Genomic DNA, 13,639 nt, shown 5'->3' on the forward strand with positions numbered 1-13,639 from the left:
CCACAACACTTACACAGTCATCTTGTAGGTTTGATCCATTCCTAAAGTTTGAATTTTATAACAGTTTTCTTTTTTTTTTTTAAAGATTTATTTATGCATACAAGAACTGGGGTACAGGCCAGTGGTGCAGGGGGTGAGAGAATTCACCAGAGACAGAGTGGGGAACAGAACAGGCAGACTGACCAAAATACACTGCTGGGAGAGCAGCGGGCAAGATAGGAGAGGTCTGCCGCACCATGTGGGTTGCTCCCTGGCCAGCCGGGGATCCAGCTCCTGCTACAGAGGGTTTGGATTGCTCGTAGTGTGGTGCTTAACCCCTTGCGCCACCAGGGAGGCCCTGATAACAGCTTTCTAAAGAATATTATTTGATAAGTTAAAAAAAAAAAAAGTTTTCCAATGCATTGACACTATAATAAATATCATTGGCATTGTGTGGAGGGTCATTACCTAAGAAATGAATTAAAAATTTGCCATTCATTCCGATGCCTGTTTTGTTTTGCAGGCCATGTGAACACATGAATAGAAGAAGAAAATTTCTTCTTGCCTCAGTTCTTGCTCTCCAGAATTCGAGTTTTATATATCCTTCATGTGAAAAGTGCTTCTCTCGGGTAATCCTCGTCTCCACAAGGTAAAAATAAAACTCGTAAATCTGAGTGAGAAAGTACAGTGTACGCTGTAGCTTTCTTATGACTCAAGAGCAAGTAAGGATTATATTCACCATACCTGGACATACCTTTTAATGCAGCAGCCCTGGGAAATGATGTTATTTTAATGCCAGCCTTTTGAGGAAAAAATTGAAGTTTGGAAAAGTCAGCTAGTTAGTGGCAAAATGTTTTTAAGCCTAAACAACCTGACTGTTGTCTGGATTCATAATCACTACATTCCCTCCAGATTAGCAGTGGAATTTGTATCCAGAATGACACACACCCTTTGTTTCCCAAAGCTTAAATGTCCCAGGAAAGGGGGGCTCTTGCTGGGTCCCCACAGCATTTGGTCTGCACTTGTGGAAACATATTGCATGGAAATAAAACCTATTATCTGCGTATATTACATTGACGTTACTACACAAAAATCTATTCCTCTCATTTCTAGTGCTCACCGTTTTTACTGTTTCTGCTTTCCATTCCGTTATTTGCCAATACAAGAAACAGGAATTTCTCACTTTCATTTCCCCACTGCTGCAACACAAGCTCATGACAGGAGTTCCAAACCTATCCTCCGCAGACTTTAGAGACCTGAAGAGCAAAGAGACTGTTCCCAAAAGATTTTCCTTGAGCCCCAAATCCTTAGCAACAACTACATATTAGGTATTTTTTAACCTCCAAAATTAGGGCAGTGATAGTTTTCAAACTCCAATCTGCAGAGCTTCAGAGCTCCACGAAGGTGCTTCCAGAGGGAGGTAGGGATTGAAGATGTAATAGTGGGCAGCACTGACCAGGAGGCAGGGCTTTTGGACCCCACTGAAGTTTTCACAAGTGCGCCCCTCTCATCCTTGTGTTAGGGTGCCAGACTAGGTTTCATTTTAAAAGAAATTTTCTGATACAGTTAAAGATATAGGATAGACGTTAGACAGACAAATATAAAAAAAACCTGTATAAAAAGTTTGTCTGCTTCCTTCATCTTTTTGTGTGTACTAAAAATGAACAGCAAGGAAGGGGACTTACTTATCCAGATAAATTATACACCTAGCCCAGCATGTAAATGGTCCTTTAAGGACAATTAATATTAGCTTAATAGGACCCATACTCCTTTAGGTCAAGAAATCTGTCTTTGACTCTAAGAACTTAATCTTTTCTATCTTAAAATGGGGGCTGTAGCTCAGAAACTACCATTTCCCCCCCAACTCCCTCCAGAACTGTTTGATATTACTTAAGTCAAATTTTGGTTCACATACGTGGATCATGACTTTCTCTGAGGGGGGAGTGTGGAGCAGAGATGGTAAGCACAGCCTTGGGTATGCAGCTTTTCTTTATTTTTTTATTATATTGCATTCATTCAATTTAATCTGGGTCAATAAAATTGGGAGGGACATTGTATAGTCCTCTACACCAGACATACTTAATCTGGGGTCTCGGGATAGGTTATAGGCATATATGAATCCTCCAGTCACCAAAATAAGTAAAATACTGTGTGCATGTTTTTTCTGGGAGAGCACTTCCATTGTTTTTATCATATTTTCAGAGTTTAAAGACCAAGAAAGGGCCTTCCTTGGTGGCACAAGGGGTTAAGTCACAGCACTATGAAGCTATCCGCAGCCACCGCAGGGAGGTGACCCACATGGCGCGGCAGACCTCTCCTGTATCACCCACTGCAGTCACTCTGTCTCTGGTGAATCCTCTCACCCCCCGCATTTCTGGCCTGCACCCCACTTCTTGTATGCATAAATAAATAGATCTTTTAAAAAAAAATTAAAGACCAAAAACACTAAGGATCACTGATCTCATCAGTTCTTGTGGGCTAGATGTAAATACACTAGCCTGGAAAAATAACCAAGTGAAACTTGAATTTTATTTGTTGTTTTTTTTAAAAGATTTATTTATGCATACAAGAAGTGGGGTGCAGGCCAGAGGTGTGGGAGGTGAGAGGATTCACCAGAGACAGAGTAGGGAACAGAACAGGAGGATTGACAGAAATACACTGCTGAGGGGAGCAGCAGGCGAGTCAGGAGAGGTCTGCTGTGCCATGTGGGTAGCTCCCTGGCCGGGGATCAATCTTGTGCTGCAGTGGCTGCAGACAGCTTCATAGGTTGCGTCTTAACCCCTTGGGCCACTGGGGAGGCCCTGAAACTTGAATTTTAACTGTGATTAGGCAAAAAAGGTTGCAAATTACAAGTATTATTCAGATAGATCCTTACAGAGGCTTCTTGGCATCAAAACTATTTTCAGAATAATTTTAAAGATTATTTGTCTTTTCACTCTCCTTCACTTAAAAATGCATAGTGGGGTTTTCCAGAGGCTACATGACATCTGATAACAGATTTAGCAGAGAAAGAGAAATGAGAATCCAAGTGTATTTAATAAGCCAAACATAAAGAAACTTGCAATATATTGTCTAGATTTCTCAATTTTAATTTCTTTCATTCAAATTTCTTTCAGTTATAAATATAGCAATTGCTCATATTAAAGGAAAAAAAAACCCTCTTTGATCTCAATAGTTTTGAAGAGTATTAAGTATCCTAAGACCAAAAAAGTTTAACAAGTGCTTTCCATAACAAATGACATTGTGGAGAAAGGGATGCCTGGCAGAGTTAAGTCTAGGGTTGTGATTTGAGTATACTGTCTCTATCCTTGCTTCTCAGAATGTGGTCAGGGGAACCGCATTGCCATCACCTGGGAGCTTGTTAAAAATGCAAAATCTTGGATCTTGTCCCAGATTTTTGAATCAGAATCTCATTTCCACAATGATCTCATTTCCAGGTGATTTATATTGAACTTTGAGAAGCTCTGATCTATATTAATAGTCTATACTAACATTTAATTTATTTCAATCCAGTTTTATTTCTAAAAAAGATTCAAAGCAGCTGTATAAATATCTTTACGCATGTGTATTTTGTGTAAAAGTATATATGATGTAGTGTGTATATGTATTAATACCAATAGGCTTAGTTCTGTTGTGTTAGGCTACACTCTCTATTTATAAGATAGTTTACTAGCTGTATTGTTGTAGTTTTATAGGCAAGAACTCCAGGCTAGGAGTCTAAACCTTTGGCTTTCAGTTATAAAATTCACTATCTCCATCACCTTGGGCAAAAATTCATCCCAGTTCCCCATTTGTAAATGGGTGTAAATTCCTTGTTTATATATGAGGATGAAGTCATGTTTATTAAAACATTTGTAAGCTGTGAGCACTGATGCATATTCTGAGATTTGCTTAAAATTTTACGTTAGACCTGGATACATTATTAATATGTAACCTTTAATGAAGTTCTAACATATTTAGAACACAACTCATTTCACTGGAGTTTGATAGTAATGAAGTTTTATATTCTGTTGAATGAGTTACCTTCACTTTATTCGATCAGACTACAGCACAAACTAAGCCCCACAGGTTTGTGTAAGATAATATGAATTAATTGTACAGATCCATTTTCAGTGTGGCAAGAAATGTAATTAACATAGATCTAATAATGGTGAATCCATAGCTTATATGTAGGATTAACCTTTGTTCAAAATAGTCACCTAGGGATCTCTGGATTTTAGGCTCCCCCAGTAGCTATTTGGCAGCAATCAAATTTATACAACTATCTTTAACTTTTTTAATCGAATTTTATTGATTTGCTGTTTGTTTACATACCTGTATAATTTTGAGAGTACATTTCACACCTCAACTTGTGCATATTCTTCATTCACTCATCCTCCACCAAAGCTCCAGTGCTGATACCCTGTCACACACAGCTCTTCCCATCCCCTGTATTTTTCACAAGAATCAAAGAGTTATTTTGTTGTGTTTTGTCAGCTTGTTTTCTTTGCTTATCTATCTCATGAATGAGTGAAGTCATCCAGTAATGGTCTTTCATTTTTTGTTGCTTCTTAGCATAATCACCATTTTGTCCCAAAAGGCAGTTTACTCTTTTTAATAACTAAGTAGTATTCCATTGAATATATGTAACAACATTATTTATTTATTTATTTATTTATTTATTTATTTATTTATTTATTTATACAAGCGCTGGGTACAGTCAGAAGTGCGGCAGGGTGAGAGAATTCACCAGAGCCAGAGCGGGGAACAGAACAGGCAGACTGATGAAGTACACTGCTGAGGGGAGCAGCAGGCGACAGGAGAGGTCTGCGCACCATGTGGGACCCTCCTCCAGTGGCCAGGGAGCAGCCGGGGATCGAACCAGTGCTGCAGAGGCTGCGGGCAACTTCGCAGCCCAGCACTCAACTGCTGCGCCACCAGGGGAGGCCCTAACAACATTATTTTCTATTTACATTTGCCATTCTTTTAAATAAAGCTTCCAGATACTTTATTAAAATGTAAAATACTTTCCCTTCCTTACCTGTAAATCAGATCTTACAAAGGAGTTGTTTGTTCACCAATTACTTAGAGTTCCCCACCGTTCCTGTACAACCTGGAATTCCAGTATGTTAGTTTGTAATGAAACTTTGCCTTTTTCTGTGGACCATGGGCCATATTACTTGTATTGACTCATTCTGCCTCTGTGAAGATAGATCTGCTGGCATATTGGAATCCTCCTTAGCATACACTTAACCGTTTGTTACTTGCCTGCCTTTCTTTACAACTTGCCTTTGTTGTCCTTTATTGCTCATTGTTTTCTTGTCCAGCTAGACAGGGAGCTGCCTGCAAGCAGGGATCAGTTGTTTTTACATCTTTACCACAGTGCCTGTTGTGTTTGTTGAGTAAATGATTTTATGAGTGCTGAAGCAACTTGACCTACAATTAGGTCACATAAGTCATGAAAATATAAATGTGAGAAGAAAATACAAAGAGCCGTAACTGCATAAAATCTAAAATCTTGGCTTTTGCTTAGTTTTTAATCACTAATTATTAAAAATTAATGATAGGTTTTCCAGTAGTTTTATAGGGTTACCTGATAAAGAGGCTGCTTGTAAATCAGCTACTGACAAGCCATAGCAGATGAATCACTGCTCTCTCCCTTTAAAATGCGGTTTTCCGCATTGTAGCAACAACTGGGGCAGACGGAAGTGAAATGAAGAAAAGTCCACTTAATCAAATTTGTTATATAATTTCAGATACCACAGCATCATATATAATAAGCAGAGCATAATTTAAATGTTAGGATTTTTAAACTCCAGATTGGTCTGTGGACTTTATTGTCCAACATCAGAGCACTAGATAAGAAGATTGCTTTCAGAATTAAGTAGAAATTCAAAACTCTTTCATACTTGTTTTGACACACAGTGTATAGCTTCATAAATCCCAAGAGAGCCTACAACACTGTAGCTAGTAGACAGTATGTAGTTCCTAATGTAGAACTGCATGTAACATTGACCGGGGACACAGCCAGCTTCCTGCCATATGATGAAGACATTTTTTAAAAAAAAAATAGCTATTTGAAGGGATTGTGCTCAGTGAAATTAGCTAGAAGGAAAAAGAAAATTATGGAATGGTTTTCCTTATAGGAGGAATATAGGGGAACTAAATAAGGGATCAGGAAATAAAAATAACAATAATAATAATAAAACAACAACACTAGCAGGCAACCATAAATAAGAGACATTCTGCGAGAGAGGGGGAGGAAAAGGCATCAAAATGGGAGGGAAGAGCACAAGGGACTGTGGTGATGGTTCACAGGTGAACTGGTGGTGGGAATTTTAGGGGGAATACACAAAAATGTAAAAGATATAAATAAATCAAAGCTATAAAATATTTCACTAAAAATGGTGCTTTTAAGAAAAATGTGATTTTATTTTTGGCAAGAACTAACATTTTTGTAAAGTATGTTTTAAATTGTTTTTCATTTGTAAATGTAATAACAAAAATCCCTTTGGAATTACTTTTCCTAATTCACATTTCAAAGTTTCTCATCTGTACAGTCCATATATGAGCTTTAACATCACGTTAGATGTGTCCATTGCTGGACTATGAAGGTTTTAGAAATACTTTTGTAACTCACTGAAAAGTAGTATCTACAATATATGACTTAGCATATATTTAAATTATTGAAAATAACATGCAAAGTGTTTTTGTTTCTTTTCTTCACTGCACTGTCAGGCAGACTCAGCATCTTCTCTCCCTGTAGTACATTACGTACTTCTAGCTAAGATATTCTTCTCAACTGGGCACTGCACAGGCATTACAGTAGAAGTCACTTGATCTGACTTCTGAAATGATATGATGAAATGAAATCACTTTCTGGAAATCACTTTCTGGAAAAGTCTTTTATGTACTCCAGGTGCTATCTCAGCACTGTTCTCTGAGGCACACTTTGTATGTATAAATGTAAATGTAGCCTTGATATATACTAACAACTACAAGTCCAAGAGCAGGATGCCAAACATAGGTATTATTTGAATTCTCTTGGCTTGTAGGTGGCCGCCTTCTTGCTGTGTGCTCACATGTCCTCTTTTTTGTCTGCATCTTACCACTCTTTTTAAAAACCAGGTCATTAGGAACATGAAGAAACACAAAGTCCAATGATTAACCACTACCATAGATTTTTAAGGGGTCAGTTTGTTAAGCTAAGCAAATGAAAGATAGATATCACACTAACTTATAAGACATTGCACACAAGTAGAAAAGAGGAAACATTAAGTAAAAGTGACAATAATGACAATATTTAATATAATTATGAGAGAGAAGCAGGCCAACTTGTTAGGCAAGATCTGCTCTAGATTCTTTATTTTCAAATATATATGTCTGTTTTGAAACTTTGTCATTGTGTCCTTCTTCAACCCTGAATTTTATAGTTGTAGAAATCAAGATTTAAGGAATTTAGTGACTCTGCCCAGACTTGACAGCTAGTACATGACAGTAGAGTTATATTTGATAGGTAGTTTTTAACAAGAAAACCTTTAGCCAAAATTAGATGTTGCTTTATAAACAAGTCAGGGTATTTCGTACCTAATTTTTGTGATCTAATAAATTCTCAGCATATTCCAACGAATTAAACTGAAGAATGTAATGGTAACAAAAATGTATGTAAGCACTTTCTGTATAAATATTCATTAAATGTTTGGAGCTTATTCTCTTAACAGACATTATTCTCTTAAAGGTAGACATTAAATTTCAGGTCTTTGTTATATTTAGTTGGCTCCTAGCCCTAATTTGTTAATGATGATCTTTAACTACCCAGTAAGGGTCTTTCTACTTCCCTCTCACTCTCTCCCCTTTCTCTCTCTCACAAAAGATCCACACCACACCATGCATGACTTTTCTTTCATTTTTCTCTTAATTTGGTCCTACTTAATTTACATCAGTAAAGTTACTGGTTTTGAGTAGGGAAATTCAAAGAGATTTATCTGAAATAGTTTAAGAATGTAAATTATAAAAGCACATTTATAAACAAAGTATTTTTAATTTTCTGTATTTGTTTTTCATCATATGAAAATTAATTGAACATCTCCTTACTTCCCCCCCACCCCCCACTTTTCCAGGTCAAATTGTCCAAAATGTGGCTCTACTGGTGAAGCTGAAAATGTCAGCTACAGATACAGACTTTCCTTAAAAGTTGCAGAATCAAACAGATTATTTGGCATTACTGTATTTGGAAGCTGCTTAGATACATTTTTTGGTCTTACAGCCACTCGTTTGTACAGGTGAGGATATTTAAAGCATTCTTTTTCTTAACTGGTCTTTTAGTACATCGGTGGAATTTGAAGAGAAGTATTTTTAAGATAATTCACATTTAGTAAGATCACTCATTGCAGATGATCAATTCCTTAGAAGAAAATCAAGTGAAAAATAGGAACATATTTCTGAATACATATTATGATGAACTAGACTCATTTTATTCAAGCCATCTAAAACTATAATTGGAATATTAAATTCTAAAATTCTAATTCAAGTTGGAGAAATATAGAAAAAAGAAAGTAAAATTGTTTCAAACTGAAAGAATATCTAAATTGAGGTTAACATTCAAAAGTGACTAAGATCCCTTGAGGCAGAAGAAACTATTAGAGGAAATATTTGCATATCAGAAATTTTGTCATTTCTCTCACTTGCATTACAACTTCATTGCTTAGTTTGACCTATTAAGTTGATGCAAGGAGATCTATATATATAAGCTTTTGCACCCCCTCGGTCTTCTACCCTGCTCCCCTAATCACTTGATAGAAGAAATCTCTGTCCCTATCCTTGTTTTTTTTTTTTTTTTTTTTTGGTCCCTATCCTTGTTATTGAGTGTCAACTCATTTGAAAAAAGGGACAAGGGAAGGCGCAGAGCCAAGATAACCAGGGAAAAAGGAAGATTTCCCTCTGCCTCGAGAAGAAGGGCTGCAGTAGAGACCCCAGCACTGCGATGACTGCCACCCTCAGGATGATCGCAGGGTCTGCTGAGTAGGCAGGCGACTGCCTCCTTCACACTGGAGCACTTGTTTTCTTCCTTCTGGGCTGTGGGCGTCTTTCTAGGCCAGGGAAAACTATGGGGACAAAATACTCTTAGAGTCACTTTTTTTCTCTTAACTCAAAAGGTTCATGCTGCATTTTTAAACTGTTGTCTGGCTTTACAGCAGGCTAAAATATTAGTTCTTCACCTTTTTAATTTTCTTTCCAATCAAGGTACCTGCAGCATCCTAATGAAATTCCAGGAACACTGGACAGCGACACAACTCAAAACCTATTAACTAAAGCTGTAGAAACTTGCTTTGTCGGACGGTGCTTTATTTTTGGAGTGACGGTAATTGAAACTAGCTTTCTTTTTACTCTGTTAAAAATGTCAGTAGTAATGAAGTGATTTGAATTTTCTAAATGCTTTTCAGGATTCATACTCTGAAGGCCTGGAGAAGCACTTTAAACTATGTAATGTTTATTTTACTCTCCAAGTTGTGTTCAAATTCTGTAGTAAAACTTTAACCATCTCTAGCTTTTTAATTTTATCATTGATAGAAGAGGAGGGAGGGAACTAACGCTGAAGACAATGTGGCTGAGTATTAAGAACTCTTAAGAATGTATTAGAGGGCCTCCCCGGTGGCACAGCGGTTGAGCGCTGGGTTGCGAAGCTGCCGGCGGCCTCTGCAGCGCCGGTTCGATCCCCGGCTACTCCCCGGCCACCAGAGGAGGGTCCCACATGGCACGCAGACCTCTCCTGCCACCCGCTGCTCCCCTCAGCAGTGTACTTCGGTCCTTCTGCCTGCTCTGCTTCCTGCTCTGGCTCTGGTGAATTCTCTCACCCTCCTGCGCTTCTGACTGTACCCAGTGCTTGTATAAACAAAACAAACAAACAAATAAATAAATAAAAAACATGCCTCTATTAAAAAAAAAAAGAATGTATTAGAAAGGACAGTTTTAAATAATTACAAATGTGATTTGACAGTCACTCTCCAGTCACTGTAGAAGATGTTAAGAGAATCTACAGACACTGAAGGGGTAGTCATTTTGTCTGGTCTATATGCTAAAGGAAACAAGTGGAAATTTTATCTACACTAAATTGAGGTTTCAAAAAGAGGAACAGAGTACTCCATAACTGAAAAGTGAGAATCCAAAGGGACGGTGAAACCAGAATCTACAGAACTTCTCTTTGTTAAATCTTAAATGGTTCTTTCTCTTTCTTTTTCCCTTACCAGATCAGAACATTTCCTTAAACTTAAAGTTTATGGAAGTTAATGAGAAAGATAATAGTGCCTACCACTTACTGGGACCTATTTACTAAGTATTGCAGTTTTCCATGTGTTTTTGGCTAATGTACTAATCCTACATTTTTATCCTTATTTTATAAGTGATAAAACTAAGGCTAAGGTTAAGTAACTTCTCCAAAGTCCCAACATTAGTGGATATTAGAATCAGGATTTGAAGACAAGTCTCTACTTCAAGGTTTAATTCTCTTTGGGCTATTCTGCCTATAACAATAGAGGAATTGAAATTATGGGCATGGAGGCTAGAATTGTACCTGTTTTAACCTTTTAAATCCCTGTTTCACATTTGAGTCAGAGGAAGAAAATTTTATTCTCATTTAAATTCATCTTCTTTTCACAGAATTTTGAAAACCACCATGGACAAGGTTCGGATTCTAGTCATTTCCTAAAGCAGTGCCTTGACCATAAGAGAGAAGTTAAAGCACTGGTAGCTTGCCAGATCCTTCTACCATACGCAGGTGTTGCAGGTTTCACTGTCATTGATTATTTCCATCAGCTTTTGTACCTCTCTGGTTTCAGAAAACTTCACTGTGGCTCCCAGACAACTAATAGCCACATTCTTTCTTTAGAACAGTCAAATAGTGATCTCAGCAGCATATATGGCTCTGACAAAATTTCTAGTTTTGAGTCCCACGTCAGAGATGATGTTTCAAGACTCTGGCAGTCATCATTTGAACTTACTTCCATTATTTCACAACTAACAGATAGTGATGACTTTTCAGCTTCAGAACCAAGCAAGGCCACTACTACTCATCACCAGGACGCACAGTGCATCTCCTTTGTCAAGGCCACTGGTTCCAGTAGCTGCTGTGACACCATTCAGGGTTCGTGGAGCATTGTTTCATACGAGGATAAAAAGACTGCAGCACAAAAGTCGGGTAAAGAGCTTGGTTTACAGACTAATCAGTCAAGTATAGTTCACAACAGTCATCGTGAAATTGGAATTACTGACTGTGATTTATTATCTTTGAAAACGCAAGAGCCCATTGAGCCAAAAAATAAAAAATTATTTGACAGTACAGTGGAAAGTAGATACTCCCAGTGTGATCTGACATGTTACCAGCATCACGATGTGGATACTACCCCTCATCTTCAGGAGATATCTGCATGTTTTCCATCTTTATCACTCAGAATTAAAGAGTTACCTACTGCTTCCCAGGATGGTGACCTGGAAATATGGGATGATCTGCCATTTTCTGAAAGCCTGAACAAGTTTCTGGCAGTTATCGAAAATGAGATTGCTCTATCCCAGACAGAAGCCAGTAGTAAGAACAGTGACCTAGGTAATGACATCAGTGAAGTACGTGAAGACCACAGCAGGTTATCTGTAACTCCCCAGAGAACTACTGAAGCCTTTCATATGCCACCTATCGCATTAAGATCATCACAGGCAAACTCTAGCAAAGATAACTACCTTTGGAATTGTGAAGCTGATCCATGCTCTCGTGTTCAGAAGGCGTCTCAACCAGGTAACATGGAGGCTGTCACTATAAGTAAAAATGGAATAGATACTTCCCTACCACATCTGTCAGCTGTGTTTCCACCTTCATCAAAAGATTTAGAAACAGCAGTCACTTTTCAGAAGTCTACCAGAATTCCATCACGTACAGCTGAAATTTCACATACGCATCATACATCACAAAGTGACCATTCTTGTCTCAATATCAAATATGTTCATGATCGTGAAGAAAATTCCCTTTCAGAAATAAATGAAAAGTTGACAATTTGGCATTCCAAGGTGTATAAGGATGTTTCTGACCTTTGCAACCTAGAAAATAAACAATATAGGTGGGCAAAGAACCAAGGTGATAGTTTTGCAATTTGTAGGAAACTTACATACCCTTCAGACACTCTTTTCAGTAGTCCAGATAGAAGTACAGATACATTGAAAGAAATGCCTTATGAACACATCAATGGTAATGTAACACAGAACTGTTCTTCTAATGATGAAGGTAGCTACAATGCTTCTGCTGATCTCTTTGATGATAGTGCTAAAGAAGTGGACATTGAAACAGAAATGAGCAAAAAGTCAAGGGGTAATTTGGTACAATGGGGAAAGTCTTTGACAAAAAGTCACCATAGAAAATACAATTTTTCACTGAGATCACTTTCTGAAAACTCTATCCAGTCTTCACAAAAGTTATCCTTGCAAAGCACATCTGCCTCTTTGTATCCAAAAACTTGCTTTTCTTCACCTCATTTTCAGTCAGATTCAGAATATGATTTTGAAGATAGTCAAGACTTCATTCCGTGTTCACAGTCAACTCCAGTTGCAGGATTCCACCAGACAAGAATTCATGGAATGAACAGGCCTTTTAAAAAATTGCCTGCCTTTAAATCATATCTTGATGCTAACTACAATAAAACAAGGACTTTCTCTGAAAATAACAAACAGCAAGCTACCTCCAGCTGTCACAAAAATATTAAAACACCCAGGCAGAAATCCAGGAGTCCTGTTTTATCTAATATTATACAACCCGTGGATTTCAACAACGGTCTTACTCCTGAGTGCCTTGAAACTGATGCTGATGAATGGGTCCCTCCTTCCACAGAGAAAAGATTTCTTTCAGAAATTCTTGAATTGCAAGCCAGGGGTTTGAGGAAATGCCTTGCTGCCTGTAATTCTGTTTCAAAACAGTTACCAAGAAAGAAACTGAAATATATCAAACAAAGAACTAAAAAATGTTTAATTAAGGAGTTAAGTACAAATTCAGACTGGATTTCCAAAGGGTCAGTTTTAGGACTTGGTTCTTGTTCAGCAGTCAAATGTTGCCTTCCATATTCAGAAAATTGGCCATTTTCAGTGTCTGAAAATAAAGGTGCTTGGTCTCCTGAATTGTTTTCCCAAAAAATCGGCTGAGCCAATTGCTCAACTTGTAAAGGTAAGTCTATTTGGAAACTTCTGCTTCCAGCGGTTTGCATAGCATTCTGGCCATTTTGAACACTTACTTAAAAAAGAAGCAAATGGAAAAGAGGTACTGTTGTTCCTTTTAAAATGTTGTAAAGCCATTTCCTCCCCCAGTGTTTTAACCAGAATACTTTGATTCCGTTAACTTGGCACTTTATCTTATCTGGTTGATTATCTTTAGTAATATTGTTAATTTTGCTTGTGAGAAGTATTTGTTAAAATCACATGTACATTTAGAAATAAAGCCTTTGCAACCAAAACTTAGTCTTAATTGATCAGCTTACACCAGAAAATGTCTGGTATGTATTAGGCCAAATACTGTAGTGTAAGTGCCCTTTATTATAAGAATGCTTTCAACTATTTTTGAAAGGATGTGAAATAAGTGTATATAAACTTTAAAATCTACTCTAGCTTCAATTCATTAAGCACTTGCTACCATGTAATTAGTAAAAAGGTA

At 37.5% G+C, this 13,639-nt stretch overlaps 1 protein-coding gene across 1 annotated transcript; it reads left to right on the forward strand.

Annotated features, from left to right (window-relative positions):
* Positions 1 to 515: 515 nt before the first annotated feature.
* Positions 516 to 13,322, forward strand: DDIAS (DNA damage induced apoptosis suppressor; the record flags this gene model as incomplete). The annotated part of the gene is made up of 4 exons (XM_084250744.1): positions 516 to 628; positions 8,079 to 8,240; positions 9,202 to 9,319; positions 10,615 to 13,322. 4 exons carry the CDS (start codon positions 516 to 518, stop codon positions 13,132 to 13,134), a joined length of 2,913 nt encoding a protein of 970 aa, XP_084106870.1. The 3' UTR covers positions 13,135 to 13,322.
* Between the last annotated feature and the right edge of the window lie 317 nt (positions 13,323 to 13,639).

The sequence above is a fragment of the Talpa europaea genome, assembly GCF_964194135.1.
Source record: "Talpa europaea genome assembly, chromosome: 1".
Lineage (NCBI taxonomy): Eukaryota > Metazoa > Chordata > Mammalia > Eulipotyphla > Talpidae > Talpa > Talpa europaea.